This window comes from Monopterus albus, unplaced genomic scaffold (assembly GCF_001952655.1).
Source record: "Monopterus albus unplaced genomic scaffold, M_albus_1.0 scaffold71.1, whole genome shotgun sequence".
NCBI classification, from domain to species: Eukaryota; Metazoa; Chordata; class Actinopteri; order Synbranchiformes; family Synbranchidae; genus Monopterus; species Monopterus albus.
The window spans coordinates 434,260-450,140 of record NW_018127951.1 but is presented as its reverse complement, the minus strand read 5'-3'; the positions used below and the strand labels follow the sequence as shown (position 1 = coordinate 450,140).

General features: G+C 39.9%; 3 protein-coding genes across 7 annotated transcripts in view; 1 reads left to right on the top strand and 2 right to left on the bottom strand.

Annotated features, from left to right (window-relative positions):
- Window positions 1-13,834, bottom strand: part of eml2 (EMAP like 2) — a 28,477-nt gene extending 14,643 nt beyond the window's left edge. Inside the window, exons 1-5 of one of the 4 annotated variants that reach the window (XM_020605630.1) lie at window positions 13,760-13,834; window positions 13,146-13,328; window positions 4,091-4,321; window positions 3,367-3,484; window positions 2,916-3,017 (exon numbers count right to left, since the gene is read on the bottom strand). In XM_020605630.1, the coding sequence (XP_020461286.1) occupies window positions 2,916-3,017; window positions 3,367-3,484; window positions 4,091-4,321; window positions 13,146-13,269 (575 nt within the window). In that variant the 5' untranslated portion in view covers window positions 13,270-13,328; window positions 13,760-13,834. Of the gene's footprint in view, window positions 1-538; window positions 694-2,915; window positions 3,018-3,366; window positions 3,485-4,090; window positions 4,322-9,354; window positions 9,428-13,145; window positions 13,461-13,759 lie in introns of those variants that run through there. The other 3 variants (XM_020605629.1, XM_020605631.1, XM_020605632.1) reach the window with 3 other exon arrangements.
- A 982-nt stretch (window positions 13,835-14,816) lies between these two features.
- Window positions 14,817-15,881, top strand: part of rhbdd1 (rhomboid domain containing 1) — a 7,099-nt gene continuing 6,034 nt past the window's right edge. Inside the window, exon 1 of one of the 2 annotated variants that reach the window (XM_020605646.1) lies at window positions 14,817-15,072. The gene's annotated coding sequence lies outside the window, so the exon portion shown is untranslated. The remainder of the gene's footprint in view (window positions 15,073-15,881) is intronic. The other variant, XM_020605645.1, reaches the window with a different exon arrangement.
- The window catches only part of LOC109963250 (zinc finger protein 862), a 1,114-nt gene continuing 869 nt past the window's right edge, over window positions 15,637-15,881 (bottom strand). Inside the window, exon 2 of the mRNA XM_020605614.1 lies at window positions 15,637-15,881. This exon is cut by the window's right edge and continues 1 nt beyond it. Coding sequence (XP_020461270.1) covers window positions 15,637-15,881 — 245 coding nt within the window.

Here is a 15,881-nt window from a genome sequence, read left to right as displayed (position 1 = left end):
AAAATAAGAATAATATTTGTCACTGTCAGACCTGACTGTGTTGTTTCTATGCTGCAGCCCCTCCCTAAAGCCATGCACAGCCCTGCAACATGAAACCTACCGCATCCAACTGTTTGTATGACAACACACTCTCATAAAACAACACAGCTTCCTCAGGCTGTCATGAAGCTAGATTAAAACAACTGACTGACTTTGTTTAAACTGGAAAAAAACCGTAGATGGTGAAGCCTACATGCATTTCATCAACTAAAGCTCACAGTGTAATCTATTCAAATAGCAGTCAAACAACTACGTAATGAGGGACCAGCATCGGTGTGACACAAAGAAGTCTGTTGTTTTATGTTTAACCAGTTGATTAAAAACTACTGTTGCCATCTGGTCATTCAAAGACTAAAGCTTTTTAATCACAAAAATAATACATTTATTTAACTTTTATGCTGAATTTACTGTAAGACTGTCTCCTCCAAAAGCTTTACCAGGAAATCCTCCTTGCTTTCTCAGTCAAACACTGATTATTTATTGTAAAGCAACTATTTACCTGGAAGATCTCTTCATATCTGCAAGGTGTCCGTTACAAGAGCAGTCGACAGTGGTGAGAAGCCGGAGCGGTTCCTGTTCTGTTCAGCAGCCAATACAACAAAACCAACTTCCTCCTTCACTGAGCAAACTTTTAGCTCTGTCTACGGAGGTCCTGTCATCCAATCACAGCACACTTCCTGAGCAGGGCAGACCCACCCCTCTGCCCAGTAACCACACCCCAGTTTTACCAAGAACTGTTGGAAATCTGATCCTTCAGCAGAAAGACAGGGTGGGAAGAACACAACATAAAACAATAGTGGTGAATAAAATATTAATTATTATACATTAAAGTGAAAGATGGATTATGGAATGAATGGAAAGGTAACTGTGGACAAGTGTTTCTGACTATGTTTAATCTAAGACAAACTTCCTCTGCAAGGTGCTGTGTTCCCTTGGCTGTGACACAAGGATACACTGGTGGCGTCGCAGAGGACAGCAGCAAATTTTATTTATATAGCACTTTTCTAAACACCAAAAAAAAAATAGCACATAAAGTGTAAAATAGTATAAAATCATAAAAACACCATCACTTAAGAAAAATAATAAAAGCACCATCACATAAACACTCAGCATACCACAAACTATACCAGAGTTAAAAGCCTGGGAGAAAAGGTAGGTTTTCAACAATGTGTGGAATGAAGTCGAGTTAGCTGCAGCTCTGACTTCAAGTGATAAATCATTCCAAAGTTTAGGGGCAGCTACCACTAACATCACCCCAACGCTTTAGTCTAGATCTGGTGCAGTCAACAAGTGCTGATCTATGGATCTAAGAGATCTAGCTGAGGTATAGATATGTAAGAGCTCAAATATATAAGAGGGAGCAAGATTATGCAGTGCTTCAAAAACATTTATCAATAATTTAAAAACAACCCTTTGCTGAACCCAAGGCCATTGACGAGAAGACAGAATAGAGGTTATGTGGTCAAATTTCTGGGCGCCTGTAAAAAGCCAGTCCGCCTTATTTTGAGCTAAGTCAAGTCTGGAGATCAATGTCTGGATGATCCCAAATTAAAGGGCGCTGCTCTAGGCAAGACTTGAGTCAATAAATGCATGAGTTGTTTTTATTGGAGACATTTAACGTTAAAAGCCTCAGTTTAAAAGAAGCTTGCCTTAACCACTGAATTTATCTGTTTATCCAATTTAAAAGAGACTCATCAAAACGCACTCTTAGATTCTTTACACATAGTTTTAAATAAGAGGTCATGATATCAAAATCCAGGTTATCCAAAGCTAGGTGTCTTGAACCAGAAAAGGAAACCAGATAATTTATAGTGACATCTGAGATTTACTGCAGGCCAACAGGACAGTGGACATGTAACATGATGGTGAGACTAGTCAGATGATACTAATGATGAAGACGTGCAGAATTCATATCTGCCCTGTTTTTTCTCTCCTCACAATCTGAATAATTAAAACCTCTCAAACATCCTGAGTGGGCTTTAAACTTCTGAAGCTGTAGAGCATCAGTGAGAGCAGCAGCTCACAACCTCGAGGCTTTAAATATAAAATACCTTCATCTCAAGCAGATATAAATGCTCATGTTCGGTACTTTGAAATATAAAATGTGATTAACTAAATATCAAGAATTTAAAATCAGGTTACCCCCGTTCCAAACAAGTACTTTCACTCAAGCACAGAGCTTTAAAAATACACGACTGACACAGTCCAGATCAGTGTATACTAACTATGGCTGCTTCACAAGTCTCCTATATGATTGTTCTGCGGCCCTTGATCCTTGCTTACTGTCGTTTGGTCGAGCAAGGATCGAGGACGTCCCAAAACTCTTACTCCTGCTTTAAGGATCAAGGAGCGAGGAAGCTGCTGGAGGAGCCATGAGTGAGGATACACGAGAGCATCCTTTGCAGAGGTTTATTATGCCCCCTTACGTGAAATTAGATGGTAATCGGATGCTTCAGATGTAAAATCTGAGGAAAGCATGTCTCATGTCCTTTAAAGTGTGTTTCCTTGATTCCTCTCTCCTTGCATCTTTTCCTTACATGGGTGGAGCCAAGACACAAGGAAAGGATGCAAGCAAAATGTGAACCCGTATGAGAGACATGGAGGCAGTCAAACATCAAAAAGTGCAGGTCAGGCTTTTTCCTGCCTCTGGCTGACACATAACTTGTTCAGACTGACTGAGGTCAGACAGACGGAAGGTAAAACAGCTCATTACAACAGTTTACAGTGACCCAGTGAACTTGCCCACAGCCCCGCTGGCCCACAGTACAAGAGCATGGATGCTACAAAATATGATGTGGAGTTATGTTGTCAACATTAGATGAATGTTTTCTGTCATTTCACACGAGATGCACCATCCGACAGGAGGAGGCTGTTACCTTTTGCCACCGGAGGAGCTGCTGGAGGAGGTGGTTCGACTCCGACTCTCCGCTCCCGCCTCTCGCTTCATCACAGTAAGGCGCTCTGTGGACATACTCTTCCTGAATTTAAGGAGAGGACAAAAAAGGAACAAAAGCAGTGACAGTATGGTCTGACATTAAAAACATATCACTACCCTTCTACTACAAATCATTTTCCTGATTAGATGGTGGCTATAAAAATAAATGAAACTTGACAGATAGGAAATAAAGTTTGAAAGAATTATGGACAGTGAAGCGGTAGGTGGGGTGACAAAAAAACCTCTGGTCACATCCCTTTATTTGTTGTTCTCAGTTTTTGTCATTATCTTCACTAGTTTACCCTTTTAACCCTAACAACTCTCTGCTGAGATTAAGAATAATTACAAAGCCTAAGTGAGTCCACAAATTTGTTTTCCGTTCTTAAATATACCTCTTAATGGACTGCAGCACCTCTTTCTTGGGAGATGAAGGGGAAGAGAGGAGGCGTTTTTGTTGAATGTAGCCGTTGCTCAGAGGCCTGGAGGGAAGAGCCTGCAGGAGCTGACGCACTGAAAAGTAAAAAACAATCATCAAAAGAGGAATCAGAGGATGCTGAGAATTTCACAGACAATTTATGCATAGCCCACTGTTCAAAATGATCACAGAATAACCCTTTATAATGTATGTGAGAGTGTTGTCCCTGAAGGTGCATGTGCAGGGAAACTTTTATTTATTAGTTTCAAGATCCATGTCATCAAGGGAAAGACTTTGTGCATTTGACATTAAAGGAGTGTCTGAGTGGACATATCAGATTTCCAATTTGGTGAGGCTGCCCACGACTTTCATTGTCTCCATTCAGTTGATTGGTTTTTTCAGCAGTAATGGGCCAATTTCACTGGAAAAAATGTGACAGTATCATCTCACTCTCAAATGACAAATAGTGTAATGTCAGCGCAGTAGAGGGGTTTGTTCCCCATTTTAAACCAGAATTACTTTGTTAGCATTCAGCAGCTACAGCTCCGGTAAGAGTTTGGTTGCATGTTAGTTCTAATGGGACATTCAATTGTCACTATCATCACAGTGATAGGCTCACATTTATCTTAGAAAAACACAGATGATTGATGAGAAAACTAACAATAAAGGGGACAGGACTTTGACTCTCCTTACTTACTTACCCTTGGTAGTTGGTGCTGACACTGTGGTGGCCAGTGGTCTCCTCCCAGCAGGATGGAAGCCTCCTGGTTGCGCCCCCAGGTTCTGCTCCTCGCAGTTTCCCAGTCGACGCAGGGCATCGGCTAGAGCAGCCTTCAGCAGCTGGATTTCATCCTCCTGTAGCTGCAGCCTCTGCTCCAGGTGGGACACCCGGTCCTCCATGTCCATGTTACTGCTAGCTGAAACCGTGTCATCTGGACAGGAAGTCAGCATATTACTGAATCTTTAAGTTTATATTGCAGGTCACAATGTCTCACAACAAGCCAACAAACACACAGGGACATGACAAATTTGCTTTTATTACTTATATTATTTATTAACAAAGCTCATCACTTCCCACAGTGACTACAACTTAGCACAAGTGTACAGTGCAGTGAACCACACATTAGCACTCTGAGGGTCTTAAGTTAAACTAATTTACAATTTATAAGACTCAAGTATAACACTGATAAAAGTAAGTGTGTTTAATAATTTGCTATTTATATATCACATGGATATTTAAACACTGTCAACACAAAATACTTGGAAAAACGTCACAGTTCTTCCCACAATGTTTGATTGGTGGATGGTTTTATGGAGGGGACGTGCTGCAACAATGCCCTTAGCAACAATGATAGGATGCACGGATATGTGAGAGAGAAGAGCTTATGAAGCATGTGTGACTGTGCATCAGACGGACTTTAAGACGGACTTTAAGGGAGAAAACATAAAATAAAAAGACTAAGAGCCACAAGTAACTGCTGTATTTTAACACTGGCACTTGTTTGTTTGGACATATACACAAACAGCTGCTTGTGGGCGAGTGTTACGCTGCTACTTTGTCAAACAATGGTTTTGAGTTTCTCACGGGTACAAGAGCATACAGGTATCTTGTCTGGTTTTAATAATTTAGACTGCCTGAGTGTGTGAGAAGGAAAAAAAAACACTAAATAGCTGGTTGTGTGTGAGAGAGAGAGAGAAGAAAGGGAACAAAGAGGGGGACGGGGACAGAGTTACTGAGGGAGAAACTAAGCTTTGTTTTCTTATTTACATCCTCGAGCATTAAGATTTAAAGTCTGTGGAGTTTTTAAACACCAGCAGAAATATTCTGATTGGCAGGTCGCTGTTTTGTTTGTACCATTGCTTTTGCATGTGTCGCTGTTCCTGCAGCTGCATAGGGCAGTAATGCAAATGTGAGAAAAAGGAGATGACAGTTACTTCATGTAAATAGGGGTGTAAATGACGCAGCTTTGAAAATATATAAAAAGTGTTTTATGAGCAAGGAGATACAGTATGCGTGTTAGGCTTTAAGGACACAAAGACAGTATGTAACTCCACAGAGTGCCTTTAAGTGTCCAAATTAAGAAGCTGTAATTAATTAAGAAGCTGTAATTTGGTCTTTTTAATAGCAAATTGTGTCTTAATCAAAAAGCAATGTATGCACTCTGTTAATATTATGTATATTTGCTTTTTCTCAAATTAATTGCTGAGCATTTGCAAATCTTTTTATGCAGTACTGAAGGATTATTGAATTCTCCCCATTTAACTGATTTATTTCCACCAGCAGAGGTAAACTGGTGTGAACTGGTGAACTGAGGTATACCATAGTTTATAAGTACATACTACTTTTATTAAGTCTCCCACATTCTAAAAATGGGATTTCTTTACATTTCTGCACACCTATTGGCCTTATATTCTCCTTTCAATTGACAGTATACACTCACTGGCCACTTTATTAGGTACACGTGTACAACTGTATGCAATTCAATGCAACACTTAACATTTGTGTGTATGAAGCTCAGAATGTTTCCATTTTTGGTGAAATCGTCATAAATGTATAAATTCAACTAAATGTTTATTATTGAAGTCATAGTTAAAGGTGATGTTGTACTGGACTACATTATATTTAGAGGTGCTCCTAATTAAAGCTAAAATACTTAAAATTATTCAAATAACACTACAAATATCACAAATTTCTAAAAGATTCTGTATAAGCCAGACTGCCTCTATGGCTCAAGCTGCATGAGATAAACCAAATTTTAGTTTTAATCACAAAATTCTAAATACACACACACACACACACACACACACATTCACACACTAAAATAACCTAAAACCAAAACAATGATGATGTAACATGAGCTTCTTTCCTTGTCTTGTTATTTTTAATGCAAAACTCACACTTGTGCAGTGCAAAGGTCAGATCTGCGCCAGTTTCAAGTTTTAACTGTAACTTATTGTAAAAAAAGCAAGAAAAACTTTACAGGTCACTCTGCTTCGGCACTGTCTCGCCACTATGACACTCCCAGCATGCATCACTTCAGCATTGCGAATTGAGCTGGGGGACACAAGTGCTACTGTTACTATGACTGTATCACATCTCACAGTCCAATGGGAAAGGAAAGGGTCAGAGGGAAAGCAAGCTTCAGATTTGGAGATCTGGAGCGCTGCTGTCAGACTGTCTCAAGCAGTCATCATTAACTTTCTGCTGAAATGATTTGATGTAGTGATCAGTCTGGCTTATCCAAATGGCATGCTTTGCTGAATATAAATAAAAATGTTTTAATTTAATTGTTACATTTCTTTTACATATCTTCAAAATGCATTTAATTCTGGTATTTGATTCAGTTAAAGTCAGAAGTTTAGATACACTTAGGCTGAAGTCTTTAAAACTGATTTTTTAACCACAACCACAGACGTCATGTTCACAAACTCATTTCAACAAGCCGGTTAGGACATGTACTTTATGCATGATGCAAGTATTTTTTTATTTTTATTTTTAGAGAACAACAAACTCAAGGTACTGACCTCAAGGAGGCCTACAGACCTGACTCAGATCCACCATCTGGGGGAATGGGCTAAAATTCCAGCAACTTCTTGTAAGAAGCTTGTGGAAGGCATCCTGAGCCATTTGATCCAAGATAAACAATTTAAAGGCAATGCTACAAATACTAAAAGCTGAAATAAATTGTTCTCTCTATTAGTATTCTGACACTTGACATACTTAAAATAAAGGAGTGATCCTAACTGACCTAAGACATGGACTGTTTATATGATTAAATGTCAGGAGTTGTGAAAAACAGAGCTGAAATGTATTTGGCTAACGTGTATGTAAACCTCTTACTTCAGCTGTAGATAGACAGATACTTTATTGATCCCACTGGTAATTCAGGTATTGTGTCCCACAGTTTCCAATACAGTTGAAATGGTGGATTGTGCTGCATCTCCCTTTTTGAATAGTTTCCAACTTCTAGAATCCTTATATTCATCTTTGCTGTGGTCCAAATGCTGCTTCAGAGCCAGTGACCCATTAGAAAATTAAAACTCCTGCCTCCTGAGGAGGGATATTAAATAAATAAATAAATACTCCAGCAAATCTCTTCTTACCTTCCTGCCTATGTTAGCTACTCTAACAGTACCTCATTCACTGATCACATGGATGATGCAGACAAACCATCATAGTCAGTTTCAGGAATAACCCAATTCTCATCTGTGGGAGAAATCAAGTCCTTGTTCTTTACATTAATTATTGTATACAAAATGAGTCCTTGCAACAGAATATAGGCAAAGTGAAAAAAATACAAGTAAATGGTACAAATAAAAAACAAACAGAGACAAACATAAGAAACAGAATTGAACTGAAGTACTGTGGAAAAGGACAGATTGTAGGTGGGAGGAGACGGAGGGTGAAAGAAAGAAAGGATTCAGAGTGAGAGAGAGATGGGAGTAGATGGAGAGAAGAATTATTAATTTTTAACTGACTACAGCAATAGCCCTGTTTATCTAACCTGCTGTAACCATCTGGTACAGAACACAATGAGGAGCAGACACGCTTTTTAAGTTGCACTAAATGCACACAGACTACAATCACTCTCACTAGAAGACTATACTATACCACAACCTATACACTAAAGAGTCTGTAGTGATGCTCAACTGTAGTCAAACCAGAAAACTAAATTATTGGTGGATGAAACATGGAAATATCTCTGCTACTCTTCAGCACAAGTGGATCATAAAGAAGCAAAGTTTGTCCTGATGGTGGCACCATGCAGAGACAGGCTCATGTTAGATTGTCAGGCTCAGAGCTACACTTTCACAGTTGGACCAGATGCCATCAGTCTAAGCTGGATTTAAGCCTCAACTGTGTTTTGAACTGAATCCTAATTACGTACATGCTAACACAAAGAGGCTTAGCATATGTGTTAATAACTCTTGGGCGTTGACATGCTGAATTTTGTCATATCAGCATATAAATATATTTAGAATGAAACACATAATGTGCACTTGGTTGTATGTTGAATATTGTTGAACTGTGTCTTGTTATCATGCTTTACAGAAAACAATTCCCCCCCAATTCTGGGCACTGATGTAAAGTAATATGCTGTCTTAATGTTCGCAACTTCAACTTTACTGTCCCTATGGGGGAATTTGGTTCGCAGCTTGGTGAATAATAAAATTCAGTACTCAACTGAAAATAGCTACACAAAAGATAAAAAAAACATATAAAATAATCTGAAGAATTATGTAATACTTGGCACTGTTAGTTTGAGTTATAGCAATTATTGTACCATGTCTTAGTAGCATTCTTAACATGTAGAGAGAAAGAAGGATGCATGTTGAAGCAGGAGAGGGAAGAGAGGAAGAGCTAACAACTGCAGAGATCAGCAGGGTTCACTTTCATCTCCTCTACTGTCAAGACACCTGTTTTAAAAACGCTGCCTAGTCGGCTAGCTTTCGATTTGCTCTTGAATTGCCTCACACACACAATAAAAACAGTTACACTTCAGCAGTATTCCATTACTCTCCTAATGAAAGCCACATCTATTTGAAATTCAGCAGGTGAGACACATGCGCACATGCACACACACACGCGTCATATTACAAGCTAACTTCCCTTTCCATCCCAGTCCAGACAGGCATTATTGTGAAGTGTTACTTAAAAACCAGCTGATGTGAGGCTGATACAGACAGACTGTATGGCTGCTATCAGGAAACAGAAATATCACCAGATGCGGAGGAGCTTGATGGACAAAGGAGTGAGAGGGAAGGAAGAAGCAAAGGAGAAGTTGGAGAAAGGGGAGTAGGAGGACAGAAGACAGACAGAAAGATATGTATGATAAAATTTTGAGGGGGTGTGCTAAATGTGCCTCAGTGTGTAAAGCTGCTGGAGTACGACAGTGAGATGGACAAAGCGAGGCTGATGCAGGGCATCAAGAAAACTGATGAAGGTGGAGCTCATCTGACCTACCTGCCATGGTGCCACACTGAGTGTCTGGTCCCTTCTCCTGTCAATCAATCAGTCATTCAGTCCACAGAGCAAACAGTCAGGTTGTCCACTTTCTCTCACTCTTCCTCTCCTAGAGGCTTTCGGGATTCGGACTCCCTCCCCTTCCTGTCTGTGATCAGTGCTCGATCACTTTCTCACACACACACACACACACACACACACACACACACACACATCTCCCATCCTGTCCTGCTGGACCACTCCCTCCTCCCACCTCTACTTCCTCCTCTCTCCCTTGCTTCCTGGACCACTCCCTGTTCCTCTTTGCATCCCCATCCCCTGTTTTTCCCTCCTCTTCTTCTCCTCCTCCTGTCCCGCAGGCAGAAGAGGTGGAGCTTGGCTCAGGGCCATGCACACACACAGTGCATCAGCATCACCATCTGTACAGCCAGGCACCACCAGGAAGAGATGCTGCAGACTCCAGGATCAGTAACACTCACAAAAGTGATGCAGCACACATGACCCACATGCTCTTACTATGCATTTGTATAACCTGTCCTGTGTGAAAAGGCTGTTGATATTCCATATTTATCTTATTGTAAAAAAAAAAAATCACTGAAAAGACCAATCTAACAACGAGCTGATCCTACTAATAAGTATTATGTGAATTATCAGCGTCTGACATATACAATTTCTCTGTGCTACAGAACTCCAACATTGTCCGAAAACCTTTAAAAACACTTACATAATGTTGCACTGGATGACACGTTCCTTAATTACCGCAAACCACAGCCAGCCTATTCCTTCAACTTAAACTGAAGGCCTAAACACAATAAGTGCTGAGTAACTGCTTGTTTTGTAGGCACAGTCAGATATGTGATGTTTTTTTCTTTTCATTTACAGTAAACAAAGCAGGCAAATCCCAGGGCTGTGCAGCAGCACAATGTGTCATGACTGACTCCATACGCTGCTTCAGTCTTTACATTTCAATCTACAGCTGAAAGAACATACAGTACTCTGCACTGCTAGCATGCACATAGAATGCATGGATGCATCTCAGCAGGTTGCAAAAAAACCTCATTTGCCTGTAATCGCAGTCCTGATGTCACTACAAACTGTTATTGTATGGATTTTCATGGAAAATACAGTGTTACAGTTCGATCTTTAAACTCATAAAAAACAGCCCATGTAAACTAGTGATAGACTGTTTATCAGCTGATATTTGATGTTTTTGGATAATCGGCATCGGGTGACACCTGCACATCTGCAGGCAGCCTTGTTGGTGTCTTTTTGTTATAAAGCTTATTTTTTTGATTACGTGAGGACATAAAAAAAAGTCAAATAAAGGGAGTGCCGAGTGTAGCAAACAGACACGGTGCTCATTTTTAAATTTTCAAATACTAACAAATACTTTCATAATCTTTTATTGTTAAATAAATGTTAATTTGTCTAATTAACAAGGGCCTTGCATCAGGGTCCAAGGAGAGCAGATCTGATGAACACTGAAGATCTCTGGTTACAGTGAGAGGGCAGATGGCAGAGGAGGACAAAAGGACAGACAAATGAAATAAAGGAGAAAATGGAGCCTGATGGAAAAAAGGAAGACAGAAGTTGGTTGCCTGAAGCTCCCTGGGGAGGTGCTAAGCTCAACAGGACATACAGCATCTGACTCAACAGGCCAGACAAAACAACAACTTCTACTGTCCTCTATTATTCTCTGTCTACCCAAATCAGCCGCAGCACTGCAGTGAAACACCTGATCACCATTTTCCCTCCTGACTTCTTGGTATTAAAACTTCACACAGGCCTATTTTCAGAATCTATAATTCAGGATTCAGTGCTGTAGAGTCCTTAAACTGTTGATCAGCTTTACAACTGGCCTCTCTATGATTTTAGGTGCACAGATGATTCCCTTCATCTTCCAGTGCTTTTAGCATTAGAAGAAACTTTCTCAGTGCCTCTGATAAGACACCGAATCCCTGATCCAGAGAGTCTGGCCTCTGACTTCTGGTGGTGGTGGAAAACTAACAGAAAGACAGTTCTTTTCTTTTGTGCATCAGTATCTGGAAATATCAGTAAATACATACCAGCCTGGTTTCTGACATTTGTGAGGATCTGCCCTGAGACATTTATTCTCTGATCACTTAACTTAATATAGTCCTACATTTGCCCTAAATCAAAGATCTAACCCCAAACTCAAGCCTTCTTTGTTTCTTCTTCTCAGCTTTCTATCCTTGTGAGAACATTTGTCGCTCAGAAATGCAAACAACTCATTAATTTACCGGTGTTCCATGAATCAGAATATCGGTGTGAGCATCAATTTCTCTGTCTTCAAGTGCATTTCAAGTTTATCTTAGAGCAGTAATTTCTTTAAAATACATTGCTTGAAAGAAATAAAGTTGCCACATATACCAGGTATAAATAATCAAAATTAAATGAAAATGTACTTATTTTGAAAATAAAACATCAGACACCTTGGACAAAATGCAAAAACCACCCAGGTTAAGCAGCTGATCCCTTCCTGTAGGACCAGCCGTCACTCAACAAGCTCTTCAGACAAACTGTAGTCGACATTAGTCACTAAATATTTTTATTTCTACGTTTCTATCACATACACCGAGTTCCTGTGAAGCTCATGGGCCTGTGTGTCTGTCTTAGAGCCATCGAGCTGCAGGACGCTTCGGACCACAACACTCACCAACTGCAAGTGAAGGGTACATGTTACATCTTGGATAACAAACATCCTAGCTCTGATCAGACTCTCATGACCGCTTGCAGTCTCTCCACCTGCTGCTCAATATGAGCGTCTGTGAAGTTTACCAGGCTGCACGGACAGTGTGTCAGAGTTCCCCCAGATAACAAAATCACCTTCTAAATAAATCCACACTGACAGTAAATAACAGAATGAGAAAAATGATCACCTTCTAAATAAATCCACACTGACTGTAATAACAGAATGAGAAAAATGTCTACTTTGTTTGAAACAGCTAAAGAAACCAGCGTTAACCAGGTGACAGAGCCAGATATGATCCACAGCAGCAAGGTATTTGCATTTTGGGTGCAGGAGGGAGAAGAGAGGCAAATTAAGCTGCTAAATGACCATCACAGACAATTACATATTCAACCCCAGAAAACGGGCCATGTTTAAAGGATGTAGCTGGAAATTTGTAATCATGGCAAGATTCCCATTCACAATGACAACCACCATTCTTCTGGCTAGTCATATCACAGGTGAAAAACACTGACTCAGCTTGACAGCTTACTAAAAGAGAAGATATCACTTCATTCTCTCACCATCAACTATAACCAAAAACTGTTATCGGGACAGGATAAAGCTCTTGGGGGAAAACAGAAAAACAAAAGCTACAAAAACATCAATGCAATGAGTGAAATATAGAAAATGCAGGGAGAACTACAAAAATGAATGAAAACAACATCATTTCGAATATTAAATAGGTTTCTTCTGCACATAGAAAATATATGTACACTGAATAATGTTTATCCACCCTCCAAATTATTGTCAGTGTGTCTGGAAGTCCCATTTATATTTTATCTACAACAATTGTACTCAGCCTGTATATTTGAAAACCTAAATGAAAATATTTTTTTCACCAAACTTTCCACCGAAGAAATGTCATTGTTAATGCATTTATGGGTCAATGTTTGCACGTTTCTAAGCACATTTCAGTTTGCCCTCCAAAATATATGCATTTATTCTTTTGGAGACATTCGTGATCTGAACATATTTCAGCTGTCTGGGCGGTGGGCTTCTCTCCCTCCCCTGTTGTCTGATGAAATGAGGGGCAGCTCACCATTGTTGCAATACTGTAGCAGCAGGTTGGTGCTGTCATACAGGCTCCCACACGAAGCTATCCTGTCCGTCATCCTTCCCTCTTCTCTTTTTCCTTCTTTCTTTCCAGATCTTCCTCCTCTCATTCGAGGTCTTTGTCCTTCCTTCACCCTTCTCCGTCTCTTCTTTGCGCCGTCACCCCGTCCTTTCTCCACCACATTCATAAACAAAACACAAACGCACGCACACCTTTACCTGTCTCAGCTCCCCTGCACTGCCAGCGTCAAGTCACATTAGGCAACAAAGCGCAATTTTGCCTACTGCTTTCAAAATAAGAGTCAAAACGACTACTGCGCCCACCTGGCGCTTAGTGATTATTTTGGATGAGGATTTCAGCATTTCCTTCCACCTTGTCATATTTTAATATCTTTGTAACACACCCTATTGTGTTCTGTATCAAATGTATAATTCAAGTTTAATTCAACACTCCCAATTTATTGTGCAAATACTCATTGTGTAAAATTGATTGAAATTAAACTTCCGGCTGTGTTGCAGTTGAACCTATTGTCTATTAAAATTTCACGATAGCCTTTGGTTAGCTATTTTGGCTATAGACAAAGAGACAGAGCTACTTACCGTAACCATATTTTAGCAAATCTTTGTCACGTTTGTATATTATTTACACACTTTTATGTTGAAGAGAAAATCACCTCTTTCCGGAAAAAGTCTAACGTTACTCTCGCTAACTTAACTAAACGTTTGCGCCTGTATCTGCCCTGCGTACCGCTGTTACTATAGCAACAGCCTCATCACCAGCTCCAGAGATGACACCACAAACAACACGCTTTAACTGAGGGGAAACCGGAACTACTACAGTATTAAACACGCACATCCTAACTGGCTTAAGCTAAAGTTTGAGACAAAAGAAAGGTGATCCCGATGTCAGGGTGTATTTCTGAATAATTTATTAATAGACGATGTGCCGCACAGGTGTTGTTAATTGATGCCAAACTACTGTCAGACAATATGGGAAAAGTGGGAGCTCCACCGTGGATTAAAATCATGCGCCCCAGACAAACAGCAATTCTTTCATGGGCCTAACTGTTATTTTTATTGTTAGATAAGAGTGGGCTATTAAATCAGACCATGAATTAATTATGACCAAGCTATTATCCTCCTAGAAGTGATAATATAAAAACAATTTAACTTAGATTCTTTCTTGACTATAGTTCGGATGATTTGGTGTAGACCTGTAAAAACCTTCTCTTACAACTGTCAGTAATGATAGATTTATTTAGAAAGTATTGACCGAAAGTGTAACTAGGTTATCATGTCTGACTTGACATATTTTACTTGCTGTAGTTTCTCACCGTGGCCGCTGGATGGCGGTAGTCAACTCCACCAGTATCGAGACATTATAAGATCTCCAAAATAAAAAACAACGTATTAAAGCAGCTCTTTATTAATGCTGTTCTACTAACACTGATATTAGTATTATTGTTTTAGTAAGAACTATAATAATAACGTGTTAATATTGAAAAATATAAATTAAAAAGAATTATCAGTGAATTTACATGGCGCTGCAGTTCCTCATCGTGACCACCGGTGGGCAGTAAACACTCGTACACTGCCAGCACGGTACCGCTACAATATTGTTTTGAAGAACCTGTACGACTGTAATGCGCCTGCGCCACAAACGTAAATTTTGTTATTGTCACGTGACAGCTGACGTAGCGTCATCAGTTACTGCCGAGTAGTGTTCTGTAGCTGTTAGAAATGATGAAATAACAGGAAATGTATTCTTCTGATTTGTGACAGTTCAGTCATTTTAAGCTAATCGAGGAGATAACGGGACTAAAATACCCGACTAACGTTAAGGTTAGCACTAAATTAACCGAAGAGTCGCTGAAACGGAGAAGAGGTGTGTTTCCAAACCGACTGAACTTACAGTAAGTTTATTGACGTCACTAGGAGCTACAGCTGCGAATCTGCGATAAGTTTTTTCTTGACTTGTTTTCCACATTTGTTGTTTTAGCAGATATTATAGACTTGCCCACATTCGGTCTCCAGTTCAGTGCACATGGACCAGTTCCAGGGCTCGCAAAATTTCAAAATCCCTGGTAGCCCTTCGGGCAGGTACTCTTTGGTTTTTACTAGCCCGAAATGAATTTAAGCAGCCTGAATAAAATAAGAAAAATATTTTTAATGTAGAATATCAATAATCAACAACTGTGTCATATTGAATCTGACATATCAACTGAAGTCACAAATGGCACTCGACGTTGAGGGCATAGCATCTTCTTCATCATCCTTCTCCTGTGCATCAGTCTCCATTTCTCTGCTCTTTGTTCTTGTCGGGGTTTTATGTTCCATGTGTCTTGAACCTTTTCCAGAAAACATCCAGAAACTAACTGCCTTGTCAGGGCAAAAAGATTCAACTGAATCCCCATTTATGGAGAGTTGCATGCAGTCATTCAGTGTGTCAGGCTGTAGAGATGTACGATATGCGGTCTTCACTCGGTTAAGCGTGATGCGGTACCCTGAACTAACTGATTTGTTCGTGTGATGTTTAAATTGTCATGCTGAAAATCAGTACTGCACTTGGATAAGATGGTACTGTAGTCCAGCATAAAATGTAGGAAGTGAACAAATTTCTCAGTCTTCATCTCCTGCACCACCCCCTTTGCTTTGGCAGCATCCTCTGGCTTAATTTCACTTCCTCCTCCCATATTCTCCATGTGAATAACAGTGGAAGTGT